This window comes from Panthera tigris, chromosome B2 (assembly GCF_018350195.1).
Source record: "Panthera tigris isolate Pti1 chromosome B2, P.tigris_Pti1_mat1.1, whole genome shotgun sequence".
NCBI lineage: Eukaryota > Metazoa > Chordata > Mammalia > Carnivora > Felidae > Panthera > Panthera tigris.
In genome coordinates, this window is record NC_056664.1 from 116,634,100 (window position 1) to 116,657,797 (window position 23,698).

Genomic DNA, 23,698 nt, shown 5'->3' on the forward strand with positions numbered 1-23,698 from the left:
TTGCCCTTAGAGATGCTGAAATAATTTTAGCTTGCCTGTGTATATGATTATTTATGTACACATTTATTTGTATTTGAGAATTGATCCTGATCGTTACAGTTTTGTGATTTATATAACCTACAGGTGTGAAGCATCGAGCCCACACATTCATCCGGTCGGGTGGTGTAAAGAACATAGAAGAACACTTATTACTCCTCCAGGTTTGTGTTTATTATGTGTCTAACATTATTCTTCATGTGCATCAGGAGTCTGCAAACTTTTTCTGTAAAGGGCCAGATAGTACATAACTTTGGCTTTGTAGGCCATACATCTCTGTCACAACTACTCAATTCCAGTTTTAATGCATGAAGCAGCCCAGACGATAAGAAATGAATGAACATAGTTGCTTTGCAGTAAATCTTTACTTGCAAAGAACAGGCAGCTGGTCGGGTGGTAGTTTGCTGACCCCTGATACACCTGAAAGTATATACATTGGCTTGGTCCATAACAGAGTATCAAAGGTTGTCTTCTTTGGAAAATGAGAAGTTCTTTTTAAAAAGATCTTTATTTCTCAAGTTGTCATTCATTTTTAGACTTTTCGTTCATACACATTTAAATATATTATCTGACCACAGAAGTCAGGTGTCTAAAGCTTTAGTGAATGTAGAGAAGTGGACATAGGGGACCGCATTTGTGGGTGGAGCCTTGACCCACATGTCACATTGTGACAAAAGTACAATGTTCACATTTAAGTGAGTACTTGAGGCTTTAGATTTTTTTTTTTTAACCTGGATCAGAACTTCCACATTCAGTTTTCCTTTTTCTATTGGAGTGTAGTCTCCAAAACAGATTTTGCACCTTTATGCTGGTAGTACCTCTTGTTCGTTTTCTGCAGTTTCCAGGTACTTCAGCCATCTGCCTCTGGCCCCGCGGCCCCTTCTCAGCTTTGCTGTCTCTGTGATGGAGAACAGTGTACCTGCTGTCGAATTGTTTCTTTGTTTTATGTCATGTTGAGTTTATTTTCTTATGCCGAAGAACGGATTCTTTGGCTTCATCATGACCAAGACAGTGAGTTTCCGAGTTGTGTCGCTGTTGAAGGTGCCAGGGATATCACTGGGTGAAAAGACAGGGCCATCAGCTGATACAGGGCATCAACTGCCCTGTTGCCTATGGGTACTCACGTGAGTGATGCAAACTTCCGTCATCACAGGCAAAGGGTAGCCCCTCGGCTGGCTAAGAGCCAATTTGTGGATGTTGCCGGCAGCACAGATGCATCAAAGCCTCAGTTTAGAGCTTCCGATACTTGTCTCATTCCATTCGAATAGCTGATTTCATGGGGAAGCTTGTTTCCAGTTCCATGGTGCTGTGTCTTTGTGTCTGATCACTTCCTCAGCCAGGGGACCAACCATCCCAGGGATGCCTGAGATGAGTCCCTTCCGCTTTCTGAGTTTTCTCCTAGGTTAAGGAACCAAAGCCCCTGTCCTTCACTGATTTATAGAGCTGTTTTGAAGATGAAAGAGCATTAACTTAAACCATAAAGTGTTAGTAAAGCAAGACATTAACAGTTGCCTGACTCAGACATGGAGCTGCCTGGAAGGTTTTCCTGGACAGCTCTCCTGTGTCCTGTGGCTCACACACTGTTAGCAGTCAGTGAATGTCGATCGCACACTTACCTGGTGTCAGTGTTACCATCAGAGTTGCTGTAAGGATTTCCCAGTTTGGTATTGGTCCATTTTTTTTTTCTTTACCACCTTTATGGTCATAATCAGAAGTCTGGTAAATAAACACAGAACCAGTGAGTAACAGTGCTTGGTTATGTCGTCACAGCACTGGCTTAAGTACCGTGGGAACGGGTGGTGTAAGGCATGATTGCTGACTACTTTTTTTTTTTTTAATTTTTTTTTTTTAATTTTTTTTTTTTAACGTTTATTTATTTTTGAGACAGAGAGAGACAGAGCATGAACAGGGGAGGGTCAGAGAGAGAGGGAGACACAGAATCTGAAACAGGCTCCAGGCTCTGAGCTGTCAGCACAGAGCCCGACGCGGGGCTCGAACTCACAGACCGCGAGATCATGACCTGAGCCGAAGTCGGCCGCCTAACCAACTGAGCCACCCAGGCGCCCCTATTATTGCTGACTTCTAATGCGAAGCCAGTCACCAAGTCCTCTGTAGGCTTTCATATCAGTGGAAGAGAAGAAAAACAGCTTTTTGACACATTTAAAAAATCTAAATTTCATGTTCAAAAGTGCCAAACACAGCAATGTGAGTATAGTAAACACCACTGATTGTACACCTAAAAATAGTTAAAATCATTTATTTTATATGCTGTATATTTTACCACACACACACACACACAAGTTTAAAAAGAAACTGTCAAATAACGGTTTGTAAGGCCTATGCTGATATTACCTTGGTGCTATGACAAAAAAGATGCCCTTTGTCCAGTCCCTGTTCTCTGAGGGCAGCTTCCTGGCAGGGTCTCTGATGTCCCGTCTGAGAAGGACCCTAGTCACTTACTGTTCCTAGACAGCAGCTCTTCTGCCCCTCCTGTTAATTCATGGATCAGCCCTGCTGGACTCCCCATGTTCATGTTTTTTCCCAAATATGTAGCATTATCTCCTGTTTCCAAAATTAAAGCCTTTATGACTTTTTAAAATGATTTTTATCTTGAATTATCCAATTTTGCATTAATACATGCTTGTTTTTAAAAATTTAGAACGTTTGGGACACCTGGGTGGCTCAGTCGGTTAAGCGTCCGACTTCAGCTCAAGTCGTGATCTCACAGCTCGTGAGTTCAGGCCCCGTGTCAGGCTCTGTGCTGACGGCTCAGGCTGGAGCCTGCTTCGGATTCTGTATGTGTGTCTCTCTCTCTGCCCCCTTCCCACTTGCGCTCTCTCTCTCTCAAAAATGAACATTAAAAAATTTTTTTTTGAATTTAGACTGAAAATAGAGACAACAGTTGTTCTGTCTCATAATAGTTTGAGTTTGTCCTTGTATCTCTACAGAAAAATCATTCTGCCTCTGTTTATACACAAACACCCATGCGTGTACAATCAGCTTTAATATTATTTAAACTGGGCAAGATACATTCCTTAAAAATATGTTGTAAAATATTTGTATTTATAGAAATATATTTGCATACTTTTTAAACTTTTATTTTGTGGGGCGCTTGGGTGGCTCAGTCGGTTAAGTGACCGACTTTGGCTCAGGTCATGATCTCACAGTTTGTGAGTTCGAGCCCTACGTTGGGCTCTGTGCTGACAGCTCAGAACCTGGAGTCTGCTTCAGATTCTGTGTCTCCTCCTCTCTCTGCCCCTCCCCCACTCGCGCTCTATCTGTCTCTCTCAAAAATAAATAAAACATTAAAAAAAAAGTTTAAAGCTTTTACTTTGAAATAATTTCAAATGTACAGAAAAGTTGAAAGAATAGTATGGAAGTCATCGACACCCTTGACCCAGAGACTCATTCAAGTTCATCAGTTGTATCAGTGATGTCGTTTGTAGCAAAAGGATCAGACATTGCACTCGGTTGTCATATCCTTCTACTCTCCTTCAGTTAGGCTCTCCTCGACTTTCATGACGTCAGTGTGTTTGGGAATTAGAGATTAGTCATTTTGTAGAATGCTGCTGAATTTGGGTATGCTTGGCGTTTCCTCATGATTGGATCCAGGTTCTGTATTTGGGCAGGAATATCACAGAGACAGCACCGTGTTCTCCCTGCATCCTGAGCGGATGTCAGTTTGTCTCACTATTGATCTTTTACCGTTAATTGACCAAGATGGTCAATTACTTCTTCACTTCTCCACTAACATAGTATTTTTTTCTCTGTAAGTACTAAGTATTTTGTGGAGAGATACTTGGAGATTGTGTAAATACCCTGTGCTTCGTCCCCATGTCACTCACTAGTTTTAACATCTGTTGATATTTCTCGTATGAATAATTATTCTGACAGTTGCTAAATGCTAATTTTTTATACCATCATTCCTTGTACATAAGCAGTTGTTATTATTCTGCAAAGAATAGCTTTTTCATCTTCCTCTTTATTCATTGGTTAATTTATTTCTGTCTGCATGGATTCATATATTACTGTTTTCATCAAGGGGTTATAAGCCATAACCAGCATTGCTTACTTTCATGTCCCGATTTTCCCAGATTTGGTGTGTGGGAGTCCCTTTAAGTCAGTTACCATGTCCTTTGACATGTTCTTTGAGAACTTCATTCTTTCTGGCACAGCAAGGCTTATCTCGTACTTTCCCTGATTCAAGCTAAAATCTAAACAGTGGATGTGGTGATGGCTACGGGGTGACACTGCCTCTGTTTCTCGGAGGATATAGTTAGGAAATACGTTCATGTAAAAAAGTTATATTTATGCGTATTTCTGTACCTATTTCGACATTGAAAACAAAGAATTATATCCTTAGCTCCAATTCATATCCAAGACCACAAAGTTTATTCTAGTTTCCTACTTTCTCTCTTTTTTCGGTCAGTGAGAAACCTGCCTTCCTTTATCTGCAGTATATTTACAATTTTTTTCAGTCCTTTTTAAGTAGCCAGTTTCCCACCACACTGAGTCACTATTAATTCCTGCTCATGTCTGCCTAATGGATTTTGGACTCTGGAGGAAACAAAAGGGGGCAGGAGGAAGGAGGGATAGTTCTTTCTGCATATTTTATTTTATGAATGGTGTTCCATGACTTGATTGTGCTTGTTTGACCTAACAGTATGATGACATATCTGGAATATTTCACATATTAGTGTATGTAAGTCTGCTTTATTCTTTTTAATAAATGCTTTCTATTTCATATGTACTATATATATATTTGCACATTTTCTATATTATTATTAAACTTATTTTTACACTTTTTCATTGACAGCTGTGCATTTGTCTTTGTGTGCATGAGATTTTATATTAGTAGAAGTAGAATTGCACATTAAAGGGCATTTTTGTTAGTGTGTGTATATCTGTATATAGGACTTACCAAGAATATAAATTATACATATACGTATATGTTATATTTTCATTTAAAAGATAGAAGAGTCATGATCAAGATGAAAGTAATTATTACAGTTAGGTCTGAGTGTGTTATTCACTTTAAAGTTATTTGGAACATGAACGTAATTTCCTAGATTATGGTAACAATATCTCATAATTTTATAGGTCAGTTTGTGGTTCTGTCATTCTGGTTAAACCTAACAGAGTTTGCTTTTTTCTTTCTTAGGTTATCCAAATGTGAAACATTTTTCTTGGGATAAATACTTAGAAGAAACCAATTCTTTACCTGCCCCTGCAAGAGCTTTCAAAGTGGTGAGTTAATACATTTTACACTATTTCTTTCATTTGTGTTGGCAATAGTGTTCATTCATTGAAATTGCAGAACAGAAAGAGACAGTACTACTGAGCCAGAAAGAGGAAGAAGAGGGAAACAGAAGACCACAAAAGATGTTTTTGACTTCTTACAATTTTGAAAGTCAAAATTATTACAGAGATTTTTTGTCGTTGGCCTCATTTTGAACTTGTTTCCTTGGAAAATAACTGCTTGAATTGGTGTGGAATGAGTTGTTGTGATCCTACAGCAAACTTCTGTTTTTCCAGCTAGATACTCTGAAAAACCGAAACAAGGCAGGACATTGTTTTCTAATAAAAATTGTGTTTGAGAATTCCTTTGGATTTGTTTATGGCAAGCTGCATGCTGTTTTTCTTTTTATTGCTATTAATCAGCATGTTTGATTATCAAAATATAAGGCCATTTGCTTTTATTGTAGTATCTTTCTAACCCAGAGTCCTTGCATCTTACATATAACTTGTTAAGGTTCAAAGGAAACCTCATTTCTCGGCAAGGGAAGAATAAGTGATGAGAGGCATTTTAAATTTTTTTCGTTTTTCCAACAACTTGCTTAATTATTTCTGTTTTTTCATAAATTTAAAGAAGAATATGTTAAGAATTTTAAGAATGTTTTTAATGTAGCATAGTCTATCATAAGTAACACTTGTTAAAATGATTTATTGTATATAAATTGCTAGGGTTTCTAATGATAGAATTAATAAGGGATGTGGGCCCAAATAACAGAAAAAAAAAAGAACATGAAATATTTTTGAGAAAATAAGTATATTACGTGAAGAAAAGCCATGTAAAAGAATGTGTATGGTTCCATCTGATAGTAAATTTAGGATTTAAAAATGGATAATTAGAGTTCTGCTTTTCTTAGGAATTTTTACCTGACTCTCTAACTTTATCTCAAGCTATACAAAGAACCACATTGCTCTTTGCTTGAACTCGATAAAATCGTATCAAGATCAGTCTGCATATCACGTGTCACACTGAGACCTGAGAGAAAACTACAATTTCCCTAGTTTGGCCTTTAGGTGCCTGGCATTGATTGTTTTTTATCCTTTGAGTAATTTTCACACTTAATTCTCCGAGCCACAGTTTTGTTACAACCACTTCACAGAACAGGGGTGTGAGGCTCAGATGGTTTAAGCAATTTACCCAACATACCCTTGAGCTTGCCTTCGACATCCTGCAACTTTTCCGGAGGTTTACAGGTTTCTGCTGAGTCCTGAGGTGGAGCTGGCTAAGGTGTGGGAGGAGAGGTCTTCCTTTCTCATTCCTGTTCTTACAAGAGTGATTGCATCCCATATGTTTTGATGGCTAATTTTCTTTTTCTAAAGACGTCTCCTGCTTTTTGTTCTCTTGGCCATTTCTAGTCTCTGTCACATCTCTGCCACTTTAATGTTCTTTCTTCTGTTTTCATAAATAATTTTTATGCTTGTTGATTTTTGCCAGGATGCCTCCTCCTTTTTTGTAAAAATTTTTTTTTAATGTTTATTTATTTTTGAGAGAGAGAGAGAGACAGAGCATGAGCAGGGGAGGGGCAGAGAGAGAGGGAGACACAGAATCCAAAGCAGTCTCCATGCTCTGAGCTGTCAGCACAGAGCCCGACGCAAGGCTCAAACTCACGAACGGTGAGATCACGACCTGAGCCAAAGTCAGAGGCTTAACCGACTGAGCCACCCAGGCGCCCCTCAAGACACTTCCTTCTAACTAACGAGAAAAACTTCTTGCCTTCCCTGTGCCTAATCAAATATCTACAATATTTTGCATTTTCTCTTAAGGTCTTTTGCTTTCTGTTTCCTCCGGCTGGGTGCTCAGGCTGTTTCTCTTGCTTCAGGGTTTGGCCGTGTGATTTCGGATTGTGTTTTTTTGATAAGGACAATGAGGTCCAAAGCTACTGTAGGAACTTGGGAGTTTGAAGGTCGATTCTGTAAATAGCTTATTATTCTGTCTTTGTGACACAGAGCCTACTTTCTCTTCCTCTGAATCTTACCATGTAAAATTTTCTGTATGGCAGAAACCTCCACATGGATTCCAGAAAAAAATGAAGCTTGAAGTCATAGACAAGAGAAATCCTATGTTTATTAGAGTAGCAACAGTTGCAGACACGGATGATCACCGAATAAAAGTGAGTGTTCTCTGTTGTGGTTCTGTTTTGTCTTTTGTTACAAGATAACTTGGATGGAAACTTCGGCAGATACTTAATTTGTGAAGTCCTAGAATTAAATCAGTAAGACTACAGGAATATGAAAATAAAGTGGCTGTACATCTTTGTCAGTATTTATCCAGTGTTTTCCTTTAATCTATGCAAGAAGTTCTCTTTATGACTGACATTTAATATGTTGTATCTACTTTCTTTTTCCGAGCACACACTCAGAATGTGAAAAGTCATAGATAAGCAAGGGATTTCTTCTGAATACAGTGCATCATTCTCCAATACAAGGCTCTTTTTTTGAAAACTTGAAGATTAATTTTGATGGGGCTATATTAGATGTAGAATTTTCAGAAGAAAAGTAAAGAAGGATAGCCCTTTCATATACGACAAGGAAAGAGAAATGATTGTATAAGAAAGTCAGGTTTTAATTAGATTTGGATTAATAAAAGCGAAGTACCTCTCAGAGGGTAAGCGAATGTTCAGGAAGGTGGCTTCGGTCTGTCGTGTCCCGGGTGATGAAGTGAAGTGTAACAGCGGTTCCAGGTGAGGAGCTAGAAGTTATCTCTGGTTCTGGCTTCTGTGTTTCCTTCGGCCTCAAACGAGAGCCCTGTTCATTCCACTTACTTCACTGTGAAAACAGCAAGATGTTAGATCTACGTGATGTCTTGCCGGCCCTTACCAGCTAACAGCATTCTTCCACTATTCAACATATGTGGTGGTGACAGTGCAGGGGGGTTTATGTGACAATCACGATTTTATCTGGGAAGCGGAGGCTCAGGAAGAGTTGATGAATTACTTATTAATTCTGGCAGTGGCAGAACTAAGTCACAGCCCTAAACTCTAGGAGTCGAAATTTATGCTCTTTAAAAAAATAAATATTGGGGCGCTTGGGTGGCTCAGTCGGTTAAGCACCTGACTTCATTCAGGTCATGATCTCGCAGTTCATAGATTTGAGCCCCACATCGGGTTCAGTGCTGGCAGTTCGAAGCCTGGAGCCTGCTTCGGATTCTATGTCTCCCTCTCTGCCCCTCACCCACTTACGCTCTCTCTCTTTCTCTCTCTCAAAAATAAATAAACATTAAAAACTTTAAAAACAAATAAAAAATAAATCACATATTCAACTATCTGTAATGAGATAATATATAAAAAATTATAGAAGAACATAGAAAACGTGTATCAATGTGGTTTTGTATAAAACAGAAATTTTAATGTTTAATTAGCTATTTTTAAGATTATATAATCATGCAGTGGTTTGGAAATTATAAACAGTGCAGAGTCTGTTAACCTTTTTCAAGTGTATTTTCCTATTAATTGTCCTTGGTGTGATAGTAGAAGTCATAAAGCAATCAGAGTATTTTAGGACTAGAAGTATTTTTTAGATAACCTAGGCTAGTGATTCAAAGAAATGTAGAACTAAGCAAGATACTATTTTTAAAAATCAAATTGGTCAGAATTGAACAAAAAATAAGTGTTTTGGTTTAGGTGCATGAAAAGTTTATTTTTTTCGTGTATTTTCTTGTATTTTTCTGTATTTTTTTTCATGTGTAGCTGGTAGGAATAGAACGTGTCTCAGCCACTAAAGAGCAGTTTGATGAAGCACAAAAGTCTTGAAGGTTGTTTGCCCTTTAATTCAAGAATCTCAGTCCTAGGAATTCATGTTAGGAGAATTAACCAAAGGGAATATGCAAGGATAAAAACTATAAGGAAAACATAGCAGTTTATAGTATTTAAGATTGCAAACAAGCACAGTAAGCTATAGGTAAAGTAAATTACTGTATATGATGGTAAATATTTAAGAAAAATATTTAATATTGGCAAGTGAAAAAACTCAGGTTTACTATTCTGTATGATGTCTGGTATTGTTTTTTTAAAGAATATTATGGAAAGAAACTTAACCAAAGTAATGACAGTTCTTCTCTTGGGGTGCTAAGATTATGAGTGATTATAAATGATTTTTTATAATTCTAAATGAATTATAAATGATGAGGTTTTTGGTGTGTTTTTTTGTTTTGTTTTTTGTTTTTGTTTGTTTTGTTTTTAGTTACCTGGCTTCAGGAACACATATTAATTACTGTAATAGTAAAAAAAAAAAAAAAAAAAAATTAGATTAACTCTGATTTTACATGTGAGAACGTTTTTGACCCGGAGAGGTCAAGTACTCTAAAGTGGGTAGTTCAGTTAGTTAATAGGAAAAGTGTGGACTAACTTTTTAGTTAGGCAAATTCTCTTTCCAATACAACATCCTGGTTGTTTAACACCCAAAACAGAGCTGGCTATGAGGTGTGTAGTTGACAATTATCTTTTCACAGTTAGTGGTATAAATTTCATAGCTAAAGGTGAACCACTGAACAAGTACCTGTGTGTTTATGAAATCCTCAAAAGATCAGCGAACAGGTGACGATGACCCAGTTTCAGGATTCATCAGACTTCTGAGACTATAAAAAGCTTTCATTAGTAGGAGTTTTTCTAATGCTGTGGGAGATGACGAAGCAAGAATGCCTATCTTTATTATTCAGGAGGAGAAAGAGTATATAGAGACTAAGTCCTTAGTGCAGCTTAATATTTTAAGTTTCTTGGGTATAGAATCAACTCTTCAGCTAAATAAGATCAACCTTTTAGGCTACATGATATAATATATTCTATGCCTTAAGTTATTACAGGTAAACATTTTAAAACACATGTATTTCACCAGATGCTGAAAGAAAACAAGCAAAATGTTTTTGCTCTCATCTGTATGTTCTGGGGAGAGTTAGAACATATGACAGGCCCGCCCCGTCCCTCCCCACACTCACTTCTGCTTCCTCACAGGCAGGAATTTTCCTTTTTTTTTTTTTTTTAGCTGCTTCTTCTGACATTTTATCCCTAATTTTCTGAAATAATATCTGTGTTCTGCTGTTTTCTCAGCCCCATCAATTTTAGGTCCAGTGTATTTCCTTCCTGTTAGGGTAGTTCTGGATTAAAGCTCTTACCATATCCGTTCCTTCACTGTATCTTTTCACTAGCGACTTCACATGTTTTTAAAATGTTTTCTCAGTCTTCTGTATTCATCTTCTCATGAGTAAATAAATCCTGTTGGCTGCTGAGCAGAACAGTTTTTTTCTTATGACTTTTTTTTTTCTGGAGTCAGTAGTTTCTTGTGTTTTGGTTTTTTAAATTTTCTGTGCTCATAGTATCAGATGTTTACAAGTGCTCCAATAAATCTGATGTGTCTTTCTGTCAAAAGCCCAAGTATATATTTTTTTAAATGGTTATTTATTTTTGAGAGGGGGGAAGGGAAGGAGAGAATGAGCAGGGGAGAGGCAGAGAAAGAGAGGGAGAGAGACAATCCCAAGCAGGCTCCCCACACTGCCAGCACAGTGCCCAACCTGGGGTTTGAACCCACGAACCTTGAGATCATGACCTGAACCAAAATCAAGAGGCAGATGCTTGACCAACTGAACCACCCAGGCGCTCCCAAGTGTATTTTTAATAAGCCTTCTGTCTGTATCTTTTCTTTCTTGACTCTTTTTCCTACGACTTAGCAGTCGCCCATGGTAATCTGGATAGTTCTCTAAGCCTTATCCTGAACTTTCATCCTGAGACTGCTCTTTGTTGGCAGACTATGTTGTGTTTTTCTTTCTTTCTTTTTCTTTTTTTCTTTCTTTTTTTCTTTTCTTTTCTTTCCTTTTCTTTTCTTTTCTTTCCTTTTCTCTTCTTTTTTTCTTCCTTTATTTCTTTCTTCCTTTATTTCTGTTTTTTTGAATCACATACTTGTTTTTCTTAGTGTTCTCTTATCATGTTGAAACACATCTTTTTGTAACCTTCTAAGAAAGGGTATATGAAAAGCCTCTGCTTTTGGCTCCTTGCACATCTGGAAATATCAATATTACTAGTCTTACATTTGATTCATACTATGACTAGGTGTAGAATTCTAGGTAGGGAGCCATTTTCCCTCAGAAATTGAAAGCCTTGTTCTGCTGTCTTCTCACATCCATATCGACTGACCTTAGACCTCTAAGGCCATACCAGTTGTTCTGCTCTGGGTGAGTACTCATGCAGAGTACTCGGGCTTTTTACTGTGGAGTTTCATGTCCTCCAGTTTTTGCACATGTTTCTTGTATTACTAGTTGATGACTCCCTGTTGTCATCCTGTGTCTTCTCTTTCTGGAAGTCCTGCAGCTCTGGTTGTTAAACCCTTTTGAATTGACCCCTTGATTTTCTTAAACTTTCTTTTTATGCTTCTCTGATTTTTTTATTCTACTTGTTTAGAGAGATATCTACTCTATTTTTCAAAACCCAGGTTGCTTTTTTTAAAAACTTTTTTAATGTTTATCTTTCAGAGAGAGAATGTGTGAGTGGGGAGGGGCAGAGAGAGAGGGAGACAGAGGATCCAAAAGGGGCTCTGTGCTAACAACAGAGAGCTGAAGCTGGACACTTGACTGAGCCACCCAGGCACCCCATATTTTAAAAAATATTTTTATGTTGCATTTTTAATTACAATTCTGATTTTTTTAATTTTTGAGAGTTTTTTCTTATTTTCTAGCCTCCTCCCCCTTTTTATTTTTTTTATTTTTTTATTTTTTTAAAATAAAAATTTTTTTTTAACGTTTTATTTATTTTTGAGACAGAGAGAGACAGAGCATGAACGGGGGAGGGGCAGAGAGAGAGGGAGACACAGAATCGGAAGCAGGCTCCAGGCTCCGAGCCATCAGCCCAGAGCCCGATGTGGGGCTCGAACTCACGGACCGCAAGATCGTGACCTGAGCTGAAGTCGGCCGCTTAACCGACTGAGCCACCCAGGCGCCCCTCCTCCCCCTTTTTAAATGGCATCATCTTTTTATTTCTTGAAACAATATTGTTTCTTATCTGAGGATACTAGTGATGGTTTTTCTTCTGTCCTCTGCTTATTTCCTCCAAGTTTCTGCTGTCGTATTAGAGCCTCTCCTCAAATATCAAGTCCTTGACTGACTGTCTGCATTAAGAAAAGGCACTCATAAAGTTAACTGTTTTTCATGGGTGGGACTTACAGACCAGCAGACTTCACCGTAAGAAAGCAAAAGAGCCAGCTTTTTCACAGGGACGTTCCCATTTGTTGGCATCTGGGTCCTTCTCTGGAGCCTGTCAGTTTTTGCCAGAGTCCTCCCTGGGGAAGAGTGAACCTGGCTGTCGCTGTGCGAGAAAGAGAATGGCTGGGTTGGAATATATGGCTCTTGGTTGTACAAGTTCCTGTGCTTTCTGTCCAGCCCATTGCCCGTTCAGGTCTGTTCTAGAATTGAGAGCCTTGGGAATTTTTTTCTCTACAAGATAAATGTCTGCTCTTTGCCTGGGTTGTTGAAGGGGCAGTTACCATGGTGGGTGGAGTGGGGGAGCAGCCCGAGGGCGTGTAACTACTCCATATTGACTGTGAGTCAGTACTGCTGTGTTTCAGGGCCCTTCTCTCCTGTGTGCTGCCTCCAGAGTGAGTCCTCCTTGGGGTCTGCAGCCAGTGGGCTCCAGGCCTGTTCTACAGACCCCTGGGCTGTGACCCACCCACCCTGTCCTGTAGGTCAACACTCCTCCTGTTTCCGCCCTCCACACACATCACTGTCACTTCTTACCTGTCAGCTGCTTTTCTTCTCCATTGGTCCTTCTAGCTTTATACCTTTTCAAATATAGCTTTAATTTCAGAAGAGACTGGAGATAAGCCCCTGGGTCTAAAATGTGTTTTACTGAGTTGCCTTTCACATGAACAGAAAATCCAACCAAATCTTTTTTCTCTTTCCTTTTTTTTTTTTTTTTTTTTTTTTAAGGAACAGTGTGCTTTCTAAAATATTATCTGTCTCATTCTTGGTAAGCTGTCGGTAACATGTATTAAGGTTTGATAAAGGGTCCAAATGATGCTTCTGGGTGAAAATATATCCAATTTCCTAAGCTATAGTTTTAAATATGTGTGAGTTAAGTCTTTTTCACTATACTTCGATCCATAATCATCTTATTTTCTTTAGAATTTTTATTAAATACATCATTATTGCTGAATTGCTTTTATGTATAAGTATATTTAAAGTGGAACATTTGTATTATAATTATTTTGTGTGTCTTTTTGGGGTTTGTAAGATTTTTAAATATTTCATGTTGTATGTTTATCTTCCTTCCTTGTTGTTGTTTATTAGGCATTTGATTTCTTTTCAAAATAGTCCCCAGCAAGAGTAAAACTATCACTTAACATTACTCAAGTGTCTGATTTTTTGTTTGTTTAAAACTTCTTAAAAAAAAAAAAAAAAAAAAAAAAAAAAAAAGAGGTTAGAGTGGGAGAGAGCCAAAGCATTAGAGACTGTTAAAAACTGAGAACAAACTGAGGGTTGATGGGGGGTGGGAGGGAGGGCAGGGTGGGTGATGGGTATTGAGGAGGGCACCTTTTGGGATGAGCACTGGGTGTTGTATGGAAACCAATTTGACAGTAAATTTCATATATTAAAAAATAAAAAAATAAAAAAAAATAAAAAAAAAAACTTCTTAATATGTCAGTGCCTGAAAAGTAAAAGTTACAAAAGATGAAGTTTAAAATTTTTTTAGTGTTTTTTTTTTAATTTTTTTTAATGTTTACTTATTTTTGAGAGGGAGAGACAGAGCATGAGTAGGGGAGGGGCAGAGAGAGAGGGAGACACAGAATCTGAAGCAGGCTCCAGGCTCTGAGCTGTCAGTGCAGAGCCCGACACGGGGCTCAAACCCACAAACCTGGAGATCATGACCTGAGCTGAAGTCAGATGCTCAACAGACTAAGCCACTCAGGCACCCCGAATGTTTGTTTAGTTTTGAGAGAGATAGACAGAGTGTGAGCGGGGCAGGGGCAGAGAGAAAAGGAGACAGAATCCAGAGCAGGCTCCAGGCTCTGAGCTGTCAGCACAGAGCCTGACACTGGGCTCGAACTCGCAAACTGCGAGATCATGACCTGAGCCGAGGTTGGACGCTTAACCAACTGAGCCACCCAGATGCCCCACGAAAGATGAAGGCTTAAATCAATTATTTCATCTGAGCTTCTACAGTGAGAATTTCGATTAGGATTAATATCAATGTTTGCATATATTAATTTTTACATAATTTCAAATAGCATTTTAAGTGTATTTGGTACTTCTCAGAATTTTATTGTTACCTCTGTTCATAATATCTAAACTAAATTTTATCTCTGAAATTGAACCCTTAAACTATTACAGTTCTCCAGATTGTCTACCAACCTAGATTATAGAAGGTATTAGATTTATCTATAGTATCTAAAGTGTATTAATCCTAGATAGATGACTTCTCATTGCCAAACTGAGATGTCAGTTTTAATGAAAACTAGGAAACATTGTGGCACCATCACCGGATGTGATAGATCTACCATAAACATTTTTAAAGGTATGTGTGAGGAAACTTTAAAAAGAATCCTTTTATTTATGATGATAGCAACAGTTTTAGGGACTATATCGATGTACAGTAATGTACTATTTATATACATTGGATGCAGAACCAATTGAGCCCCCCAGAAAAGTTGGATGCAGAACAGATTGAGCCCCCCAGGCACCCCAGTAGTATACAATTTGATATCCATGGGTCTCAGTTCTGAGTGCACACCAGAGTTACTTACAAGTTGAGTAAACGACCTCTGTGTGCATAGAACCCAAACCAAAGCTGTGGATTAAAATCTAGGTAAGCTCAGCACTTTTTTTTTTTTCTTTTTCCTTTATTGCTTCTTCCTTTTCATCATAGGTAATTCTGAAATGTATCTGGGGTGGAACACCATTTATTTCTTAGGACTGAGTATGTGTGCTGTAGGAAGATACCTAATTTTTAAAAATTTAGCGGTTTATATACAACAAATGGAACATAGGTTATGTGAACATTGATTCCAATATAAAAGAAATGGAATTTAGGAATAGTAAGATCAGAAAACATGAGAGTTTCACATTTCTAGTAAAATAATCACTTGATTAGTTGAGAATTAGAACATTTAAAACTTACTAAACACTCTAAGTTGTGTCTGCTCATTTATTGATGGCAGTGATGGCATAAATTGATATTTTTACAAAATTATCATGAATGTCATTCTCACTGTTAGTTGAACACTGTTTCTGATCAGAGGAAAGGAAAGGGTTACTTTGAGTTAAGCACTTTTTTTTTTATTTTCAAGTGTCTATTTATTTTTGAGAGAGAGAGAGAGACAGAGTGTGAGCAGGGGAGGGTCAGGGAGACAGGGAGATACAGAATCCGAAGCAGGCTCCAGGCTCTGAGCTGTCAGCACAGAGCCCGACATGGAGCTCGAACCCACGAACCGCAAAATCATGACCTGAGCCAAAGTCTGATGCTTAACCAACTTAGCCACCCCAGCGCCCCTAAGTACTTTTCTGTAAGTGCTGCTTTTATATTCAGTGTATGGGAAGATGATCAATTTTATTTGGGTCCTTGAATTTTAGGTATGGTTACTCCTCCTAACTAGCTGTGTGAACTCTTCTTCTCTTTAAGATAATACCTGTGGTTTCTTCCAGGTGTGGAATTCGGGGGGCTTTGATTCTAGGATTAATTGATTTCTAAGCTTGAGAAAGTGGATTCATTGCAAAGGATGTTATTTTAAATACACACACACACACACACACACACACACACACACACACTTTAACAGCTCTGTTCTATTCTGTCATACAAACACGCCATAATTTATTTTTTATTTTTTTTTTTTATGTATTTTTATGAAAACTTTTATTGGTAATTCAGAGATTGCTGAAATGTAACTTTGTATCTCACTTTGGCCTCTCTAAATACCACAAGGATTGTAAGAAAATTCTCAGACAGTTTTCAGAAAGGTGGGAATCACTACTTTAGTTCTCCTGAATATAGTGTTCAGAGCTGACACATCAAACTGCCAATCCATGAATTCAATGTCATGAAATTGCACATTCATGAAAAATACCTCTCTAGAATACCAGAACTTCAACCACAAAACTGTCACACAAAAGGGAACACATTCATGGTAATAACCAGCTAGGTTTTTGTCCTCCCTGAGGTTGATTTTCCTAGGACTTCCTTGGGAAAGAACTTTACAACAGTGAGGTTAGGAGGGAGGGCTCTACAGGATAAGTGTTTCTATGAGGCTCAGTTTGAAGTAGGTCATCTCTACTTTGGGAGTTGTATGGAAAATCCAATTGATTTTGCGAACAATCTGGTGGCTTTGGAATCAACCAGGTCTAGATTGGAATCTTGGCTCTGTTAGTTATTAGCTGTGTGGCCTTAGATGAATTATATTTTTATGTCTTTTCTTCTGAATTCTATCAGGAGAATTCCTTCTTTTTCCACTGAATGTAAGATTCACTCAAGTCCTCTTCTTCTTTTTTTTTTTTCTTTTTTTCTTTTTTTTCTTTTTTTATTTTTTAATATATGAAATTTACTGTCAAATTGGTTTCCATACAACACCCAGTGCTCATCCCAAAAGGTGCCCTCCTCAATACCCATCACCCACCCTGCCCTCCCTCCCACCCCCCATCAACCCTCAGTTTGTTCTCAGTTTTTAACAGTCTCTAATGCTTTGGCTCTCTCCCACTCTAACCTCTTTTTTTTTTTTTTTTTTTTTTTCCTTCCCCTCCCCCATGGGTTTCTGTTATGTTTCTCAGGATCCACATAAGAGTGAAACCATATGGTATCTGTCTTTCTCTGTATGGCTTATTTCACTTAGCATCACACTCTCCAGTTCCATCCATGTTGCTACAAAAGGCCATATTTCATTTTTTCTCATTGCCACGTAGTATTCCATTGTGTATATAAACCACAATTTCTTTATCCATTCATCAGTTGATGGACATTTAGGCTCTTTCCATAATTTGGCTATTGTTGAGAGTGCCGCTATAAACATTGGGGTACAGGTGCCCCTATGCATCAGTACTCCTGTATCCCTTGGATAAATTCCTAGCAGTGCTATTGCTGGGTCATAGGGTAGGTCTATTTTTAATTTTCTGAGGAACCTCCATACTGTTTTCCAGAGCGGCTGCACCAATTTGCATTCCCACCAACAGTGCAAGAGGGTTCTTGTTTCTCCACATCCTCTCCAGCATCTATAGTCTCCTGATTTCTTCATTTTGGCCACTCTGGCGCAAACACGCCATAATTTAGTTAGCCAGTCTCCTCATGGTAGATACTCTGGTTGTTTTCTACTACAATGAGTTGGGTTATTGAGGTTATTAAGTCAAAAGTGATATATTTTAAGTGACTGTTGTTGCAAATAACTCTAGAAATACTTGCCAGTTAATACTTCTGTCAGCAGTCCTTGAGAAAGCTTTTTATGCTCATACTCACCAGCTCTGGGAATCACCAAGATGGGACATTTTTGGCAGGTTGAAAAAATTGCATCTTGTGGTTTTAATTTGTAGGGGTATTTTTAGTTATAAGTGAAATTGATTATCATTTTATATGTTTACTAATCATTTATATTTAGTTTCTTATTTATGAGCAATTTATATCTATTTTTCATCTTTCTATTGGGCTTTTAATCTTCTTATGTTGATATATGATATTTGGATAAATTAAAGAACAGAGTACATTGTGACATATATAATAACTGTGTTTTTCAAGTTTCTCATGGATCTTCCTCCTTTTCTGTGGTAACATTTGCCACTGTGAAGTTTTAAATGTTCATGTAGTCAGGGGCGCCCGGATGGCTCAGTCAGTTAAGTGTCCGACTTCAGCTCAGGTCATGATCTCATGGTTCATGAGTTCAAGCCCCACCTCAGGCTCTGTGCTGACAGCTCAGAGCCTGGAGCCTGCTTTGAATTCTGTGTCTCCCTCTCTCTCTGCCCCTTCCCCACTCATGCTCTGTCTCTCCCTCTCAAAAACAAATAGACATTAAAAAAAATTTTTTTTCAATGTTCCTGTAGTCAAATTGAGCAGTCTTTTATGAGTTTTGAATTTGGTATCTTGCCTACTATGGTTTCCTACTCTGAGATTACATATACATTCACTCCTGCATTGTTCTGGAACTTTTATTCAGTTTTACACGTTGGTATTTTTTATCTATCTGGCATCTGTTGTCTTGTTAGTAAGGGATTCACAGACTTAAAAAGGTCTAGCTGGCAAATTTGATGTAATAGTGAAATATATATAGCCTTTCAGTATATCCTTTCATCCTAAAAAATAAAATACATGTAATACTTAAAAGACACATAGCTGATCCTTAGTGACCCTGCCTGAAAGACCAATAGCTCTTTCACACGGTGGCTGATAAAGATGGCTCCGACCACCATATAAAACGTCTTTGAGACATAGTGTAATTATTTCTGAGAGAAAAAATGATACTTAGACATGATTTTAATGGAGAGATATTTTATAAACCAGGTGTATTTCTAATAGGACATTGAATTTGTTTAAACAGACTTAAAAAATATATTTTTTTAATGTTTATTCCTTTTTGAGAGAGAGAGAGAGAGAGAGTACAAACAGGGTGGGGAGTGGGGATAGAGAGAGAGGGAGACGCAGAATCCGAAGCAGGCTCCAGGCTCCGTACTGTCAGCACAGAGCCTGATGCCAGCTCGAACTCACAGACCGTGAGATCCTGACCAGAGCCAAAGTCAACCACCCAGGCGCCCCTGTTTAAACAGCCTTTTCTTATGTGGATCCTGAGAAACTTAACAGAAACCCATGGGGGAGGGGAAGGAAAAAAAAAAAAGAGGTTAGAGTGGGAGAGAGCCAAAGCATAAGAGACTCTTAAAAACTGAGAACAAACTGAGGGTTGATGGGGGGTGGGAGGGAGGGGAGGGTGGGTGATGGGTATTGAGGAGGGCACCTTTTGGGATGAGCACTGGGTGTTGTATGGAAACCAATTTGACAATAAACTTCATATATTGAAAAACATAAAAATAAAAAAAATAAACAGCCTTTTTAGCATAATTCTGGGAGAGTTGACATTTAAGTGAAAGGTACTCCTGCCTTTCTCCTCTCCACTCCCATCCTCCCTCCCTTCCTGATTTATTCGTTACTTAAGTAATATTTATTCACTCTTTGGTGTGGCTCATATGAAGACGTTACGTACTCATAACTCGTGTGTGTGTGTTGGAAGACACACATATCTATAAAAGTACCGCTGGAATGATGTCTTTGGCAAGACATTTATTGATGAACAGATCATTTGAAGATAGGTCGAAAGTCCCTTTTTTGGCATAGGGGAAATGAAGCAATTTAAGTAAATTTAAAAAAAAATGTTATTTGGTATTGAATCTACATACTTTAGAAGAAAATAAAAACGGTTATATGGTGGCTGGAACTTTAATGGTAGGAATTTTCTGTGAATTGTACTGGTAAATTCCTTTTGTTTCCAGGTTCACTTTGACGGCTGGAACAGCTGCTATGATTACTGGGTAGATGCGGATTGCCCTGATATTCACCCTGTGGGCTGGTGTTCAAAAACCGGGCATCCTCTTCAGCCTCCTTTGAGTAAGAGACGCAAGGATAACTTAAATTGAATGTTTCCATTTTCTTATGTAGGGTGCTTAATATTTTCTTTGCTCCTAGCATTTTCTTTCTACTGTTTTCTCCCCTGTACGTTTGTTCTCCATGAATCCTGTTCTTCTTCCCACATTTTCCATTATGTGGTAGTCACAAAAACATAAAAAGAAAAAAAATAATGTTTGAAAAGCACAGTTTATGTAGATTGTTAAACTTTTATTTAGAAGGACTCATCACCTTTCAAAATTGGTACTGAATTTTTGGAAGACAGTTCTCTTAGGCTATTAAAGTCTAATGTATCAGTAGTGGCTTTATACTGTAGTTTTGCAAAATGCTACCATTGGGAGAAACTGGACAGAGTGTAAAAAGGCTCTCCCTATCTATTGTTGCTTAAAACTGCATGTGATTTACAGTAACCTCAGTGCAGAGTCCCTTTAAGTTCAATTTTTTTTTTAAATGTGCACTGCGAATTTGACATACTATGATTTCAACTTGGAAGGAAAGCATATACATTGTAGCAGAAAATATGTAGAAAATGCAGATTATCGTGGGGTTTTTAGAAGTTTAATGTGCAGTCCCCTGTTTTAGTGGCTTCACTTGTTTCCAGGTTCATGTACAAGCTGCATAAAAGTAAAGAAATCCACATGCATGCTGTTTGTTGCAGTATATTTAAAATAACAAACCTTGGAAACAAAGATTAGTTAAATTCTGGTGCACTCATGATACAGACACTGTGCAACAATCATAAAGAATATTATCATTGAGATGGAAAGATTTTTAAGACATGAAGTTAAAGACCAAAGAAAAAAATGTTTCAGAATAGTGCACATTGGTGCTATCCCTTGTATGCGACAAAATGATACAAGACCAAAGACTTGATACATGTGTATATATATATTCATAGAGGTATATGTGGGAATGCTTAGAACAGAGTCTAGCACATTACACAGGGACATAAGTGGTCAGCATAAGGAAGCATTATAAAACACGGAGGGGGTAGCATGTTTGAAATTTTCAGTGTACAAGTATTCGTAAACTAATTATGTTATTTACTTGAAGATTGTTTAGCATCTCCTCATTAATTCACAATTAGGTATTTCTGGAATTTATAGCATTGATAGAGGGTTAGATCAAAGTGTACCATTTCACTGTTGAAGAAAGATCAATAGTGTGAACAAAAGCATAGGGAAAAATCTTTAAAGACTTTTAAGATAATTGTAATTTTTGTTTCACAGCCTTTGGTTAACTTTATGCCCCTTCCTTTCTCTTCTCTCTTTTTCTTCCCCTTGCTTTCTTATAGGCTCCTTAGAATTAATGGAAGCTTCAGAACATGGCGGATGTTCAACCCCAGGATGTAAAGGGATTGGTCATTTTAAGAGAGTGAGACACCTGGGCCCTCACAGGTATGTGGTGCTGCCACTGAAGTGGGAATTCCTTACGTGGTCAGATAGAGGGTGCCTGTCCCACCTGTGTATAAGATCGTGGTTTCCATGCATGCTAAATACATGTGAGGTAGTTTTCTATTAAAAAAAAAAAATGTGGTTACCATGGTGATCCTGGAAAGACGAGGAGTATGTCTTTAGTTAAGTGTTTCTGGGAGAAAATGCATTCACAGTTTAAAACAGGTTTGCTCGGGGCGCCTGGGTGTCTCAGTCGGTTAAGCGGCCGACTTCGGCTCAGGTCATGATCTCGCGGTCCGTGAGTTCAAGCCCCGCGTCAGGCTCTGTGCTGACAGCTCAGAGCCTGGAGCCTGTTTCAGATTCTGTGTCTCCCTCTCTCTGACCCTCCCCCATTCATGCTTTGTCTCTCTCTGTCTCAAAAATAAATAAACGTTAAAAAAATTAAAAAAATAAAAATAAAAATAAAACAGGTTTGCTCTAGCTATTTGCCTTTTCTTGATAGCCAGACTAGTTGTATAGATACTTACCTTCTGAAAGAGTCACTCTGGGTTGACCGTTAATAATGAGAAGAGGGCAGGCCCTGTTTGGTAAAATCTGGTATGACTGGGGGACGCAACAGTTTGAATAATGAGAGTTGAGATTATCACAGATTATCAGCACAGATCACAAGGAGCACAGATATGAATAGTCAAACTATGCACTGATTCAAAACAATATTTTTCAATATCTTTCTCTGACCCCCTCAGGAACTTCAAAAATAAACCAAATTTATACATTAGAAATTTGATGTACTCTTTAGGCAATGTGGGGGTCCTTGTAGACATTTAAAAATATATTACTGAACACTGAGATTTTCAAGGAACAAAAGCATCACCTGTTTAGAGATGTATTAAAATAATCCTTTGTCAGGGTAAATGTTGTAACTGCAAGTTAATTGGATTGCCTAGTGAGGAAGGGGATCCCTAAAAATCTGAAGATTGTGCTGCCTGTGCCTCCAGGAGTTCATAGGAATTGTAAAATGGGTGTAATTATTTTCTCCTCTTTCTTTATTTCGTCTCTGCATCCTCAAATATTGCTTATCTTCCTTTTGCAACACTCCTTGTGGGGTTTATATGGGATTCAGTCTGTTCCAGAATAAATAGTGTGAACATAGGGTGCTGATTACATTTGCAGATATCCATTTAAAAATCCTTTTCAGTGTGTGTATAACTGCAAACCTGGAGTTACATGATTAGTTTGAAGAGTGTTAAAAATATCGTGTCTTAAAAGTTTGTTCAGTATTGCTGAGTGAAGGTGGCTGGATTATTTTCAGACATGTTTTAAGTCTACATGCCAGAAATAACTCATTAGCATGCTAAATTTCCATTATATACTAATAAATTATTCCCTGCAGTAAATACTTTTGAGTTTTTTTCAATAATAACTCATGTTTATTGAACATGTATTTACTCCACACGGCATATTGCTCTAATTTTTTACAAGTATGAATACCCTTCAAAAAACCCCTATTAGTTTTAGTATTATTTTCTTCCAATTTTTTTTTAATGTTCATTTATTTGTTTTGAGAGAGAGAGAGTGCTTGTGTGTGCAGCGGAGAGGGGCAGAGAGAGGGAGGGAGAGGGAGAATCTCAAGTAGGCTCTGCGCTCGCAGCACAGAGCTTGATGTGAAGCTAGAGCTCACAACTGCGAGATCATGACCTGAGCTGAGATCAAGAAGTCATACAGACAAAGACAGATACCATATGTTTTCACTCTTGTGTGTATCCTGAGAAACTTAACAGAAGACCATGGGGGAGGGGGAGGAAAAAAAAAAAGAGAGGGAGAGAGCCAAACCATAAGAGACTCTTAAAAACTGAGAACATGGGGCACCTGGGTGGCTCAGTCGGTTAAGCGTCCAACTTCAGCTCAGGTCATGATCTTGCGGTTTGTGGGTTCAAGCCCCGTGTCGGGTTCTGTGCTGACAGCTCAGAGCCTGGAGCCTGCTTCAGATTCTGTGTCTCCCTCTCTCTCTGCCCCTCCCCTGCTCACATTCTGTCTCTCTCTCTCTCTCTCTCTCTCTCTCAAAAATAAATAAACATTAAAATTAAAAAAAAAACAAAACTGAGAACAATCTGAGGGTTGATGGGCAGTGGGAGGGAGGAGAGGGTGGGTGATGGGCATTGAGGAGGGCACCTGTTGGGACGAGCACTGGGTGTTGTATGGAAACCAACTTGACAATAAATTTCATATAAAAAAACAAAGTCAGATGCTGAACTGACTGAGCCACCCAGGGGTGCCTTTTCCAAATTTCGATGAAGCCACTCATCCATGTGGCACTGGAGAGACAGCTGGTGTGAGGGGAACAGGGAATGGCACCCAGTCTATCTGTGCTGTTGACCACTGCCCTCTGGCTGCCTCACAAGGCACTGCTCC

General features: G+C 38.3%; 1 protein-coding gene across 7 annotated transcripts in view; it reads left to right on the plus strand.

Annotated features, from left to right (window-relative positions):
- L3MBTL3 (L3MBTL histone methyl-lysine binding protein 3) overlaps positions 1-23,698 on the plus strand; it is a 130,670-nt gene that overhangs the window by 63,512 nt on the left and 43,460 nt on the right. For all 7 annotated transcript variants that reach the window (XM_007078636.3, XM_007078637.3, XM_007078639.3 and 4 more), the window contains 5 exons: positions 124-200; positions 5,198-5,283; positions 7,329-7,439; positions 19,760-19,874; positions 21,187-21,289. In XM_007078636.3, coding sequence (XP_007078698.1) covers positions 124-200; positions 5,198-5,283; positions 7,329-7,439; positions 19,760-19,874; positions 21,187-21,289 — 492 coding nt within the window. The remainder of the gene's footprint in view (positions 1-123; positions 201-5,197; positions 5,284-7,328; positions 7,440-19,759; positions 19,875-21,186; positions 21,290-23,698) is intronic.